This window comes from Talaromyces marneffei, chromosome 6, assembly GCF_009556855.1.
Source record: "Talaromyces marneffei chromosome 6, complete sequence".
Taxonomy (NCBI): Eukaryota; Fungi; Ascomycota; class Eurotiomycetes; order Eurotiales; family Trichocomaceae; genus Talaromyces; species Talaromyces marneffei.
In genome coordinates, this window is record NC_072353.1 from 2,559,131 (window position 1) to 2,573,533 (window position 14,403).

At 47.5% G+C, this 14,403-nt stretch overlaps 3 protein-coding genes across 3 annotated transcripts; 1 reads left to right on the forward strand and 2 right to left on the reverse strand.

The window, feature by feature from the left end:
- Window positions 1–43: 43 nt before the first annotated feature.
- Window positions 44–3,793, reverse strand: EYB26_008427 (uncharacterized protein; the record flags this gene model as incomplete). Its single annotated transcript, XM_054267680.1, has 2 exons — window positions 44–282; window positions 346–3,793. The coding sequence occupies 2 exons, from the start codon at window positions 3,791–3,793 to the stop codon at window positions 44–46; spliced, it is 3,687 nt and encodes a 1,228-aa protein (XP_054123655.1).
- Window positions 3,794–5,659: 1,866 nt separating this feature from the next.
- On the forward strand, window positions 5,660–8,043 carry EYB26_008428 (uncharacterized protein; the record flags this gene model as incomplete). Its single annotated transcript, XM_054267681.1, has 8 exons — window positions 5,660–5,662; window positions 5,933–5,973; window positions 6,033–6,255; window positions 6,317–6,849; window positions 6,908–7,147; window positions 7,205–7,570; window positions 7,626–7,698; window positions 7,750–8,043. The coding sequence occupies 8 exons, from the start codon at window positions 5,660–5,662 to the stop codon at window positions 8,041–8,043; spliced, it is 1,773 nt and encodes a 590-aa protein (XP_054123656.1).
- An 892-nt stretch (window positions 8,044–8,935) lies between these two features.
- Window positions 8,936–13,564, reverse strand: EYB26_008429 (uncharacterized protein; the record flags this gene model as incomplete). The annotated part of the gene is made up of 1 exon (XM_054267682.1): window positions 8,936–13,564. The coding sequence occupies one exon, from the start codon at window positions 13,562–13,564 to the stop codon at window positions 8,936–8,938; it is 4,629 nt and encodes a 1,542-aa protein (XP_054123657.1).
- Between the last annotated feature and the right edge of the window lie 839 nt (window positions 13,565–14,403).

The following is a 14,403-nucleotide window of genomic DNA, read 5'->3' on the forward strand; positions in this document are numbered from 1 at the left end:
ATTCACAGAAACGGCGGTAAAAAGTGAAAAAGAGAGGCGGGTTTCATAGTGTAGGAACACCGGAATGGCGTTGCCTTAGCGAGTCGAGAAGGTATTCTGGAGGTACCCTTCGCATGCTGGTTGGTCGATCTGTTTGGAATGCAGTCGGCGCCTGCACATATCCTTGTCGATATCGTTGCACTCTGCTGAGGATGATACCCAATGCAACGATCAAGAAGACACATCCAAGGGCAATGCAAAAGGAAATAAGGACAACAAGTCCTGCCGAGAGACGTGGAGATTCTATTCGCATTGATTAGTATCATGACTGAGAAGAGACAGTGGCTGGGAAATGATGAAACTTACTTTTACCGCTGAATGTATTCTGCTTCTCTGTAAACATCCCTCGAATAGTTCCTGCTTCTCCACGTGCAGTTGACGAAAGAATGAAAGGGGTCAACGCAGTGCCATTGTACAGAGCGGCGGAGGCATTTCCAAAATGGGGAATGACCAACTGGCCAGTGATGAGGAGAACCTGGTCATCGTTTAATAAATCAGTGTTTTTATGATTGGTGCTGAGGCCCACGACTTGTAAACCAAGGATGGTAGTAGATGCGCCGAAAAGCTGTCCGGCACTGTTGAACTTGGAACCATCGTATTCCATCAAAAAAGTCGAACCGTTGGAGTCTTGTCCAGCTATCCAATACGACGACATGTCTGTAGCAGCAGGACCGAATGCGCTGATCGCACCAGGAATCTCGGATGGCGAGGCGCCCTCGACGGAAGCCCACTTTTGGGAGCTAGTGTCGTATGTTGCAACCATTGTTTGGTTGCTACCAACGGTAAGATTACCAGCAGCGATCAACTGGTTGTCACTGGCCCATTGAAGAGAAGTCACAGAGCCTTGCATATCCACGCCAGGTCGACTCCATTGGCCATCAGATGTATCCCATACACATACCGCTGGGCATGGTAAAGCACCAGCGGCGTCAAAGACACCGCCGAAGTAGACTTCAGTCGAACTAGGGCGAACAACAATACTGTTCGCAACAACATTTTTTCCAGTCAATGCCGGCGGCTGTGGAGAAGCAAATCCTGGCGTAGAGAGATTGTAAGCTACAAAGCCATTGAGAGTCGATGATCCGGCACTACCAGTAACTGCACCGCCCGCGAATAAAGTGTCTTTGTAAACTGCTAGAGTTGTGAAGGTCGAGTTGCTGTCTACCCCAGACGGGAGACCTGTCACAGTATCGTTCTTGGAGCCGTCCAGGAAAATAAGATTCTGGACAGTGGTGCCGTCAGTAGCTGTGGCAGTAAATTGTCCACCTAGAATAGTGAGATTCCGCCTGTTGCTGGTATCAAAGTAGCCCACAAGGACTTCAGATACATTTTGCGCCACTGAATCCCGTTTTGAAGTTGAGCTACTGGACTTTGCTTCTTGAATGTTCACGGGAAGGGGCTGGATTGCTAGACCGTCGGAATTTGTCAGAGATACGGCACCTCTAGCAGATATGCCATTAGATATAAGAGACCCGGCAAGGATCGTGGTGTTATTTCCAACACCGACAGTTGCCGTTAACTGACCAGAGTAGGCCATCACATTAACATTCAGGTTCTGTAGCCAGTTATTCTCAGATGGAACCCAAACAGCAAAGCCCGATGTCTTGATAGACGCAAAAGATCCAAATGCTAAGATTTCATCAAAAGAGCCGCTAAGTGCCACTGTTATCTCAGTCGTTCCATTTGTTGAGTTGATGGGGAATGTCAAGATGGAATTAACAGGCCCATTTACACCTGCTCCAAGTGGAGACCAGGTTTTGCTAGATGTAGAATAGGCTGCAACGTGATTGAAACCTCGCGCACTACCTTGAGCGGTGTTTGTGAAGTTTCCTGCCGCATAAAGAGTGCTGTCAAGCAGGAGTAAGGACTTCACATAAGAATTCAAACCACCATCGCCGAGGGAAGTAGCATTGCCGCTAGCAGTGAACGATAGGATGTTGTTCAAGGAAGGGTGGGAAAAGTTTCCTGCTGCGTATGTTACATCTCCAGATTGAACCAGGCTGTAGATAGTCGCTCCATTGTCTAGATTGGATCCAATGCTGTCGATACTGTTGGTCGAGAATTCGGTATTCGTCACATTTGAGGGGTCGTAGTCAAAGAGACCATTCAAACCCCCTGTACTAGTAGAGCCCAACAAGTGGAAACCTACACGGGATGCCACAATTTGAATATTGCCTTGTCCTGCGATTGGGGTGACGGTAATCTCCGACCGGAAACTGTCGCTATTCGCTTCAATATAACCGGAATAGATGGTGTCGTACTTCTCAAAATTATTAGTCTGATATATTATCGACGTGTCGAGGGTCGCCTTTGGCTCTGTTGATCTGAAAGTTGCTGAAACGTTGACAATGCCCCGAGATGAACAAGAGCCCGCATCTGAACAGCCAGGGGTGTACAGAAGGACTGAGTAGTTGCCAGATTGAGGAATATCTGGCTTGAAGGTAATTGAGACATCAGACTGGGAGGCATCGGCAATCATATAATCGGATGAGGCGCCAGCGGATGTCACCGTCCAGTTACCCGTTGTGGTGGAGGTTGCCGGAAACTTGATTCCTGTGCATGCCGGCTCATTGAAGTCGTTGACAGCATAGGTGAATACCTGAGATTGGAAGATTTCAATCCCGTCAAGACCAGCACCCTGACCATACCAACTCAGCACTTGGATCATAAACCCAGACATACCCACGGGGTTGACCAATTCGAAATCGCGATAAGGCTCAGAAGTGTCGTTTGAAAGAGGACATTCAGAGTCGCAGAATGCCCTTTGGCCAGTTGAAGGATCTATGTAGGTCAGGTTCATGATGCCTGTATCCGGCAAAGCTTGAAAACGGAAGGACTGAGTGCCTCGTCCCTGGTAATGGGTGTTGGATAAGCGAATCTTGCTTGGGTAGAAAGTGAAGCCCATCTGTGCCTGCCAAAAACCAGGGGAGTAGTCTGCGAGTAACCACGTGCTGCCTGAGCTATCTGCGTCGTCTGATTTGCAAATGATATTGCGAGGGTCGATAAAGCCAGATAGACTTGTTTGGGCGTCGCTCGTGATTTTGGCCGTGGATAAGTTCACCACCTGAGAGCTGTTCGTGGCGGCTGAAGTTGATACATTTCCTAAGCCATCAAACTTTCCGCCGAAAATGATATGTCCTTCCGAGTTCTTGACGATCGACGAAATCGGACCATTGAATCCTCCGAAAGGAAGCGCTTGCCAACCGGTGGCACCATTCCAGATCATTGCGTTTGTCGAGTTTTCAACCATGTAGTTACCACCAACATAGACTGAGTCGGAGTCCTGGTCACACAATAAAGCTTGCACAACACCGGACAGCCCAGAAATATTCCGCACACTGTTTAATGTTGGGTCATACAACGCCAGGCCTTGTGCTTTAATGCCTCCTAAGCTTGTGAAATTACCTCCAACAACAATGCCTTCGAAACTGCCATCCTTACGCGTCCACGAGCACATGGCCAGAATATCCGCGTCGGCAGACAATAATGTCGTGATGTCCCCATTGGGTAGAGTTGTGAGTAGTGATTGACAGCCATTGGTCGAAGGAGCCGACTCCTTTTCTTCTAAATATGAGTAAATTGATATCGAGTCGAAGTTACCGGTAAGCGCGACTCGTCCTAATGGCGATAAATCTAAATTAGGCAGTGATACGGGTGTAGCTGTGAATGCATTGGCGGTCGGCAACTGCCAAGTGCTGAAAAGAGCAGATACCGCAACTGCCGTCGCAGGCCTAGACAGCGAGGAAGCCCTCATTGTGTAGGTTGCGACGACGGATTACGAAGCACCTGTTTTCCAATCCACGAGGATAGCTTGTCTTTTCGATTTAATCTCAATATCGTAAACGGGGAAGTGCCAAGGGAGGAGGAGGCCTCAGTGTCTTTTGTGGTAACGGCTTGCCGAACGCGAGGACGTGAGGAATGTTATTAGAACGAGGCGGGAGGCGATCTGAAAAATGCGTGAGGCTGTTACTATTTTGGACTGTGGCAGCGACGACTATCCACCGCACTTGATTAGGCGATTATCCTGGAATTCTCGAAATTGAATGAAGGAAAGAGTGGTGTGATTGTTGGTATTAAGACGAGTTTGAGGGCGTAACGTGATTTGAAGAGAACGTGGTGTAGTTGGTAAAAACAAACAATCCGAATAGGCTTTGTAAATCAAAAGAGAGAAAGAGAAAAAAAAAAGCGAGAATAATCAATTAAGCGAATGACATGGTCAACAGGGGACTGAAGTTGGCAATAGCCAGGATCCTGAAGCCTGAAAGGGTGGAATGGGATCAATAGGGAAGATTTGGTGAAGGGGAATGTCAAACGAAAGAATGGATGACCTTCCCGTGGTGTCCCTGACCCAGACTTGCACCGAACGGGAGTGACTTAGAGTGACCCACGGTGGCTCAGTAATTGCGTACTACCGTAGTACAAGTGCGTACTAGCCAAGTCACTAGTTCGATCTCTGGCTGAATAAATAAGATTGCAGCCCGAGTCCGGCCCAATCAGACTCGCGACTAATGCGCGCCGGCCTGTTTTGATACCGTGCCGTTTCAAGACACGGAGCCTTTTTGCCTATCAGAAGTGCAGACGAGGCCCCACTGTGCCGAGATAGACAGACAAAACCCACAGGCCGTAATTTTGTTACAATATTTACAATAATATTATTGTATTTATGGACCACAGATTTCGTATTTAAACAGTACATAGTACGTACTCTGTCGGGTGCCGAGGCTTTCAGCCATGATATCAACGGTTCGGCAACCTGGTAACTTAACTTAAGTTACGTACTACTACATATGACTACGACTTTTGATTATTGATACCGTTTCAAATACTTGTCTAAGGGTGCCGGTGCATCATTCGGTTCTAATCCGTCGGCCATGTCGGGCAAGATCTAAAACTCGGAATATAAAGGCCATCCAAGAGATGCACGAGTCGATTACAAAGCTCTTTGTTGGTCCACTGGTGGCAGATGCTTCAGACTGACCATGTGAACAGGTGGCTCAGATATTCGGCAAGGTTGTGCTTGGTTCGACGAGACCATAGTCTGAGAACACTGTCGCTATGAAAACCTGTCCTTCCGAAACTCGGGAAAGTCGAGGCAGTCGTCGGGCAATATTCGGTTCAATGACATCGTCTTTTCATTCATTAAGATGGAGCTGTTGATGGTTCTTTTAGAACCCTCATGTTATAACCGCATAACCCGGAGCACATCGAGTTGAAACGTGCGAGTATCGCGACCATTTCATGAATTCGAAAAGACGACTTTGAAGCCAATTCCTTATTTCATGCATCCTTACTGTAAAGTACTAATCGGGGCAAAAAGCTGCTGATATCACTAGCTGTGCCATATATATCGTCGCGTCTCTTTGTAAAATCTGTAACTCAGTTGACTAATGGTTGCACTCTGACACAGCAAAGGTATCGGATCATCAGCACATCGTCTCTAGTTGTGGGCCTCGCATGGTGGCCCGTGACGATCAATAAAAGAGAGCGTAAGCATCGAAATCATGATTGGCACCACAATCTCGCCTATCGGATGATGGCCATATTCTCAGATTCAGCAGGAGATCGTGGAGTTGAAGACTTGAAGTAACTAGAAGTAGAAGACACTGCTACTAATACAGATATGGTTAGTCCAAATTGTGAGGTGCCGGGGTCATGTGACTTGACAAACAGTCTTGGCAGGCGTAACCTCTTTGGGAAGTTAAAGTGGTGTCGCCGCGCCGCGTCTTGCGGATGGCGCGTGCAGACGTTCGGAGGAAAAGAGCTTTTGCATATCACTTCGAGCTCACACTTTCCAACGACAAAGCTACTTCACTCCATCGAACGCCACTCAACTTCAAATAGATTCCAGGCAACTTGCCAGCGCATCTCCACTTTTTTGGACTGTTTGGACTAGCAAAGCAATTCGAATTCGTTGCTTCGGCGCACCTCCAATATGTGAGCTCATTTTTCCCCCATCGCTTGACCAACGCTTGAAGCTAACACATACTGTGTAGGGAGAGCTTCGAAAACATCTATCTCGATCTGTCCAAGCAGCCTGGCAAATGCAAACTTGCAGAGAGTGGTATGGGCTGGCGACCATCAGGCGGGGGAGACACATTCACTTTGGACAGCAGCAACATTGGAGCTGCACAATGGAGTCGAGCTGCCAAAGGTTTTGAGTTGAAGATCTTATCGCGAACATCAGGTGTCATTCAACTCGATGGATTCGATCAAGAGGTAGGCGTACTCAGTACGGGGTTCCATATTTTGATTTCGTCACTAATTGTTCATCTCGCAGGACTTCGAGCGATTGAGCAAAGCATTCAAAGTCTGGTACGGTGTTGCCATCGAACAACGAGAACATGCTATCAGAGGATGGAACTGGGGAAAAGCAGAATTCACCAAGGCTGAACTCGCTTTCAACGTTCAAAACCGTCCCGCTTTCGAAATTCCTTACTCCGAAATTTCCAACACAAACCTGGCGGGTAAAAATGAAGTCGCCGTAGAGTTCGCGTTGCCGGCAGATGAAAAGGCCAATGGCCATATCGAGGGAAGCACCAAAAATCGCGGGCGAAAGGCTGCCGCTGGTCCTGATGAGTTAGTCGAGATGCGATTCTACATTCCTGGTACTGCGCTCAAGAAGGAGAAGGCCGAGGGCGACGGAGTTAAGAAGGAAGGAAGCGAAGAAGAAGGCGAGGCCGAAGGGGAGGAACTCGAAGAACAAAACGCCGCTAATCTCTTCTACGAGACGCTCATGGACAAGGCCGAGATTGGAGATGTTGCGGGAGACACATACGCCACGTTCTTGGATGTCCTACATCTTACGCCTAGGTATGCAACTATTGTTTCTCGTCTGTTGGGAATATGCGCTAATTACTCTCTCAAACAGAGGTCGATTCGATATTGATATGTATGAGGCATCGTTCCGTTTGCGTGGTAAGACCTACGACTACAAGATTCAATACTCCTCGATAAAGAAATTCTTCTTGCTGCCTAAGAACGACGAAATGCACACATTGATCGTTCTCGGGTTGGATCCACCCCTTCGTCAGGGTCAAACAAGATACCCCTTTTTGGTTATGCAGTTGAAGTTGGATGAGGAAGTCAGCATAGAGTTGAACATGACAGAGTATGTACTCACAATCTATGGATAAGCGAAATCATCCGAGCTTACAATCATCTACAGAGAACTTTTACGGGAGCGCTACAAGGACAAGCTAGAGCCACGATACGAAGAGCCCATTCACCAAGTCATCACAAAGATCTTCCGCGGCTTGTCAGGAAAGAAAGTTATTATGCCATCGAAGGACTTTGTCAGCCACCACGGCCACAGCGGAGTCAAGTGCTCAATCAAAGCAAACGAAGGTCTTTTGTATTTCTTGGATAAAAGTCTTATGTTCGTACCGAAGCCTGCGACATACGTCCAGATCGAAAATATTTCAGTGGTTACTATGTCCCGTGTTGGTGGAGCGATTTCTGCCAGCAGAACATTTGATATCACAGTCAGCTTGAAGGGAGGATTGGGAGAGCACCAGTTCAGCAATATCAACCGGTATTCATCCATGCTTCCCACTTTTGTGCTTCGTTAACTAATCTTGTCAATACAGCGAGGAACAACAGCCCCTTGAGGAGTTCTTCAAAGCCAAGAATATTCGTATCAAGAATGAAATGGTCGATGACGTGAGTACTCCTTTCCCTACCTTGTTATTCAACATATCTAACTTCCTCTAGTCGGCAGCCCTCATCAAAGCAGCCCTTGAAAACGACGACCTATCCAGCGACGACGACGTCCGTCCAGACCGCGGTTCAGCCGACGAAGACGAGGAGTCTGTCGATGAAGACTTCCAAGCAGACTCAGACTCCGACGTCGCTGAAGAATATGACTCTGCACACGAAAGTAGCGGCAGTGGAAGCGGTAGCGATGCCGAAATGGATGATGCGGACGACGACGATGCAGTTGATGATGAGATGGATGAAGAAGAGGAAGAAGAGAGACCGAAGAAGAAATCGAAAGTCGGAAAATAAGTCTTTGGTTATTGAATCTAGACAGATGCACCCACACCGAGTAATCAACCCATTTCACTTTACTTTCCCTCATAACCCAGGACTTAGGGTATGAACTAACATTTCCTGCCGGCTCATGTATTTTTACTACCTTTTCTCTGCCTGACACCCATTTTGCATACTAAACAAATAACAGTTGACACTTGACTCATATAATGACCAAGGGAGACTACTCATAAATACAACCTACAACTAAATTAATAGTGAATCTTTTAGTTGCTGTATTGTAGGCAAATTCAAATAATATCCAAAATGTATTAAATCCAGCTAAACTACCTACCTAAAACTTAGGCTAAGTACCCAGTATCAATCCATCCATAGACCCGCCTGAACAGACTTCCTCAAGGAGTAACAAGGTACGATATGAAAGACAATAGGTCACCTAGCGAGAAATAGGGAAAAAAAACTATATAAACATGGAATCAAGAAGAAAAGGGGGTAAGGTATTAAAAAGGAATCACCAGGATGAAAAGAAGAGGAAAGGTTGGTATCTGAAATAGAAGAGAAATCACATGCAAAAAAATTCAAATGTAACTCGCTCATAGCAGCCACCATGCAAACATGAAGGATTGGACCGCGAGGTCCATGATGCGTCTTATATGTATAGTTTCATATAGGCCTCAGAAGAGATAAATATGGGGCCGGTATCGGACCGGTATATGGCGACCGAATAAGAAAAAGTCATAATCATCATCATAAATTCATGAGATTAAGCATAATGTAATAGGTATTGTGTCGTCAATCGTTGGTGTCATGAAAAAAAAATTCGTCTTTCTCGTAATGTCCGAAATAAACAGACAAAGTTGAAAACGTTGAACCGTAGTTGTTGAATCTGAAATGTAGAAAATGACCGTTACAGACTGACTGTCCTTCGTTTCTCGCTCGGTTTTTGAGCGTAAGCAATTAGTAACCTGAAACCGGTACCTTGCTTTTGGCATTCTCGCAATAGCCGCCGTTCAGACCAGATACTCTGGTCAGTAGTCGGGTCAGAAAGGACTGGAATCTCGTAGCATCGTGTATACCACCATCGCCCCACTCTAGCGACCACCTTGGTGATCGATTCATCGTTCGTAGCAGAAGGAGATGGATCCGAAAGCAAGTCACCGAGAGAGGGCTCTGCATCGTCTGAAGGTGTTCTCGCATGAGGCTGCGATAAGTTCGTCGTCAGGGATGGTTGGGAGGAGAGACCAGTCCCTGCGCTGGGAATATCGGATAATGTATTGTTGGAGTTCGAGGAGCCGGTTGAACCTCCAATCATCCCAGTTACTGGAATGCTGACCATGCATCTGTTCAAATTATCGTAGCCACAGATTCCCAACAGCCGCTGAATATTATCGCTTGCAGGCTTGAGGCTGATATCTGGGTCTGCGACGTAAATCTTCTCCTTGAGGCCCCTCGCTGCTTTTCGTGTCTTGCTACCCACATTCACGAGGTCCAGATCCAAAATACTCAATTCCAGGTAACCGCCAGGTCGAAGGACCCTCTTGCATTCGGAGAGGATATGTCTTTGCCTGCCTTCAGAAGACGCCGCAGGAAACCTGAGAACACAGGCTGAGAAGAACCCTTTGGGAAATGGAAATGCAGTGCCGTTAATAATATGGCGGACAAGATGATGGTTAGATGGTGGCTTCCAAGCATCTGGATGAGGTGAAGACGAAGATGATCCAGAACGTATGCTCAAGTTGTAGATGTTGGCGTTAGGATATGTCAGTGCGCAGTAGTAGGACCAATCGTCATTGCCCAAGCCATCAAGAATCAAAATACACTCTGATTCACTCTTTTGAATTCGGTTATGAGCTGGACTGAAGAGTACCCGACCAAAAGAAAGCCACCTGCTGGTCATAAGAGAAGCGGACCTGAGGTTAGTTTGTGCTGCTGCTCCCTCGCGCATCCTTTCAGCCATGTCAAACAGCATTGTATTCCGCCGACGAGTCGTCTCAAAGTCAGGAGTGTTAGTTGGTGTTGAGGACTGAATCTCTTCTAGCTGTGGTTTGTTGTCTTCCTGTGACGGCTTTGAAGGACTATCCGGTGGAACAAAGTCAGAGAGGCTCTTGTTTCGTTCCGAATAGCCAGAAATGAGCTCACTATAAGAGACCTGTGGCGACGGGGCTATGGACGTGTGCAATGCAGCGGCAATCTGGGAACGTCGTAGACGTACTGATGAGTCGCTCAACCGGGCAGGTGACGTAGCATCGGCAAGAATGAGAGTGTCCGAAGCGGTGGAAACTCCTTGATTGACATCTGACGCACTAATCTCCGCTTGTAGAGTTTTGCTTGCCTTCTTTGCCAGTTCGAATGATCCTATTTTCTTGAGCTTTGACACCGTATCCTTGTTGGATGTTAACATGGTATCGACAAGATCATCGTACTCAGTCCATATCTCCTCTTCCTCCGTAGTGCCGTTGGGTTTCAGACCCATTGCAGCTACAGTCGCAAGAATGGAATCTCCTTCGGATGTAGAGCTAGAGACTTCTGATGGCTTTCGAGGAGAGAATCGCAAAAACTCATTGGCTGCATATGCACTTGACATGAATTTCGCACTTTCACTCACTGCTGAAGCGCTGAAAGGTCCTGAGGCACCAGGAACCGTATAGAATGGTCCCTGTAGAAGAGGATTTGTCTCGACACCGAACTTCGATCTGCCGAAGGAATTCTGAACGTTTGCCTGAGAACCAGCCGTAATAGTCAGAGAAGGCGCCTCATCTCGACTAAAAGGCCGCGAGTATGACTGAGGAGGCGGCTTATGATCCCGGTCTCTTCTCGAAACAACACGTGGTATACGCCCAACTGGTGCAAGTCTGCTATGCCTCTTCCCCTCCTTCTCTGGGCTTTCAGTGTCGTTCTCCTTCTGAAAGAAAACCTTTGGACTGGCTGGTCTATTCCGTGGAGGACTTGGGCGCTCTGAATTGAACTCCTTCCAGATAGCAGGAGGAGACGGAAGTAAAACACTGGTTCCATGGCGTGCAGTCAAAGATGGTTCGGTTTTAGGACCGTGCTGGAGTTGCAAAAAGGCCTCATCATCACTTGGAGGTGATTCCTCCACGCGATGCATAATATCTTCCAAAGAGTCCGAATCGGCGTCAAGAAGTGCGTAATGAGCGATAGGTCGAGATTTGGGAACGGTAGCAACTTGTGCATGAAGCTGAGCTTCAACGACTATGCTCCTGTCAGGTACTGGAGCTTTCTGTTTCGTTTCGTTCTTCTGGCTCCTATGGAAGAAGTTCCATCTCCGACTAGGTTTTGTTGCTGCAGGCTTTGTTGAATTAATGCTCTCTGATTTGGAAGCGACTTTACTGATTTGCGGTAGAGCAGAGAAGTTTGAGTCTTCGCTTGCTCGGGAGTTTCCTCGCGTGACAGATAAACTTCTGTTGCTGTCAGGACTTGAGATTTGAGCAGGTGCAGACTCGTTTCGTGTGATTTTCGGTTTAACGCGTTGCTTGCTAACTTGAGAGGGAATACTAGTATCTGAACTAAAAGTTCTAGCGCCGTGTTTGTTTTGATCGATCATTGAACTCAGAGACTCGGATGAGTACCCTCCCATTATAGGTCCACCATTGACTGTTGAAGAAACGGATGCGGACGTGACGCTCAGCGTGCTCAAACTATGACCGCTCTGTGTTCGGAAAAGCTCACCACGATTCTTTCCACCTCCATTGATGACGACTGGTTCAAGTCGTTCACGAAGAAAGTCATCGATTCCTGCATCGTGACGGGCAGAACCCTTGCTGCTGGCAACTGATCCACCGCCACTGGTACTCGTTGATCGTGCCCTGCTGCCGTTGCTGCTCCCGCTGACGCTCGGTTTGCGTCCTCGATGACCATACCTGCCGTAACCTTCGTGACCAGTTCCAGCTGCTGGTCCCTTGCGAGAAGCTTTTTCTGACGCGTTTGATTGGGAAGCAGCAAGATCATTTTTTGATTTTTTGCTGAAAAGACTAAACTTGCTTGATGAAGTTGGGTTCGCAGGAGCTTTGAGCTCTTTTGGGGGCTTGACCAGTGTCCGTGTAGCTTTCCGAGGAATCTGGGGTGTTGTGTCACTGCGCGAAGGAATACGGTTTGAAACATTGGACTGAAGAGATTCCACAGAAGTGGCAGCTGATCTAATTGGGGTCACACGCAACAACTCCGGAGAGTTCGCTTTGTCTGCAGATTTTCGACGTGTATGAGTCGCATTTGTCCTGAGGGCAGGTAAATTGCTCCGAATCACTGGAGAAACAGCCTGTTCTAACTTATCGGTCCCGTCGCGGCTTGGTCTTCGAGGTCTGATTGAACCGATGCTTCCCATGTCAGGCGAGGCTAGCAAGGTGGTTTTCGAGACTGGTGGCTTAGTGATATCATGCTGTTGTTCACCATAGCTATTGTTCCGCGAAGTTTGAGTAGGTTGTGGTTGTTCGGGTGAGGGTATTGTTGTAGGGACCAATACTTCGTTAGTCTTCTGCATTGGGGGAATCTCAGCATGTGCAGATCTTGCATAATTATCGGTAGCTATCGGACCTAGCATGGTGGGCTCGTCAGGGTCTGTCTGCGATACAGGTGTTGTTATCATTCGGAGCCCGGCGGTCTGGCGTAGTGAAACCGGACTCTGTTGTTTGAACCTGTAATTCGCAGGTTGGGTGATGCCGGGAGAGTAAGACGACAGAGAAGTTGGAGTAGAGCCTCGACTGCTCCACATACCGGGAGACTCTGAATAGCGAGTCGAAGGGGTGCTGGCAGAGGCAAAGATGGGAGTTGGGGGAGGGGGAAGATTGCTTGTATTGATCACAGTGCGGAGTCCAATAAATTCTTTGGGTATCTGTTGGGCTTGGCCATTCTCTGTCGCCTTGGGAGTGTTCGTTCTTGGTAGTCTTGTTGTGACAGTAGAAGGATTTCCTTGACGTGGGACATCCTGCACGGGGGAACTAAAATCATGTTCTGGTTGAGACGGAGCTGTCATCGTCAAAACGTCCTTTACACTAGTGTCGAGAATCGGCCGATCAACCACTGTCTCGTTGTCTAGTTCTTGTCTCCTAAAGTTTGCTTTCCGGCGAAGAACTTTCCGTGGACGATCACTGATGATTTTCGATCTATCCGTGGTAGAAGTAATGGGATCCCTAGTTCTCACTTTAGTGGTACCAGATGACGGCGGTGGCAGATCTGAGCGAATAGTGGGTATTGAAGGTGCCGAAGGACACCTATAAGACGCACTATTACCAGTCAGTCGTGGTAGCCCTGATGGGCGTACAGCATCGTCGTGAGATAGGGACCTTGACGTTTTCGACATTGGAGGGATTATCTCCTGGTCTTCTTCCCGCACAGTTAATCGAGATTGAATCCTGCGTTCCGAGGTTGAGGCCACTGATGTTGGGAGGTGAGATCTGGAAGGCGTATATCCAAAATGGCCAATTACTTGGTTTCCGTTATGTGGCGAAATCACGACATCGTCCACTGGCCTTGATTCGGGCAATCTCCCTGCCCGAACGCGATCTGTTCTGTATGAAGACATTGTGCGACGATGATCGGAGTTCTAGCGCCAGGCCAGATAGCCTCATTAATGTCGATTTCGAATTAGAAGTTGATATTTTGCGGTATCATCACGGCAAACCGATCTGTGTATATGAACTATACCTAGGTAGAGTTCACGATAGTCTTTAACGGTGTATATGTGGATGGGTTGACCTAAGCAGCAACACCAGATTTTTAAGGAATGACGTTTATAAGTATGATTCCCTGACCGCTCAAAATTTATTTTAGGCCCAACTTTACTATGTCATCATTAGTACTGCGCTTCATATTGTATATATCAAGAGCAGGGCATACAATTGTTCCTGCAGACTCCGCCACACTTTCGGACCGGCCTACTCTTCACATCAGCGAATCGTGGCTAGTGCAGGGCGAGGCTAGTGCATAGAACAAGACAGAGGATTGACACGTCACTCGAACTCAGCTTAGTATGTGAAAATCTTATTCTCTCTAGCATGAAAATCCCTCTGAGTTGGCAGTGAGTTCGAGCGAGAAAGAAAGATCGGTGCTAGGAAGGAAATGAAAAAGAATATTCCCATACGCGTCGGCTGCTGACTCCAGGGTTATATTGACTTTTGTGCAGGGGGCTTTGTTTCCGGCAATCGAACTAAATAAGACGGCAATAGTGTCCCATCAGCATGCAAAGAAAGACACAAGGAAGACTTGAGCGATCGACGGGGTTTCCTATCAAGTTAATAGGATGTGCATATGCGTGCGTCCTGAGTAGCTTTCTCATTATATTGCCAAACAAGCTAGGACACTATTATACCGACGAGTCATCAGCACCGAAAGCGGCGCGCATCTTGGACCGTGAGCAATGGG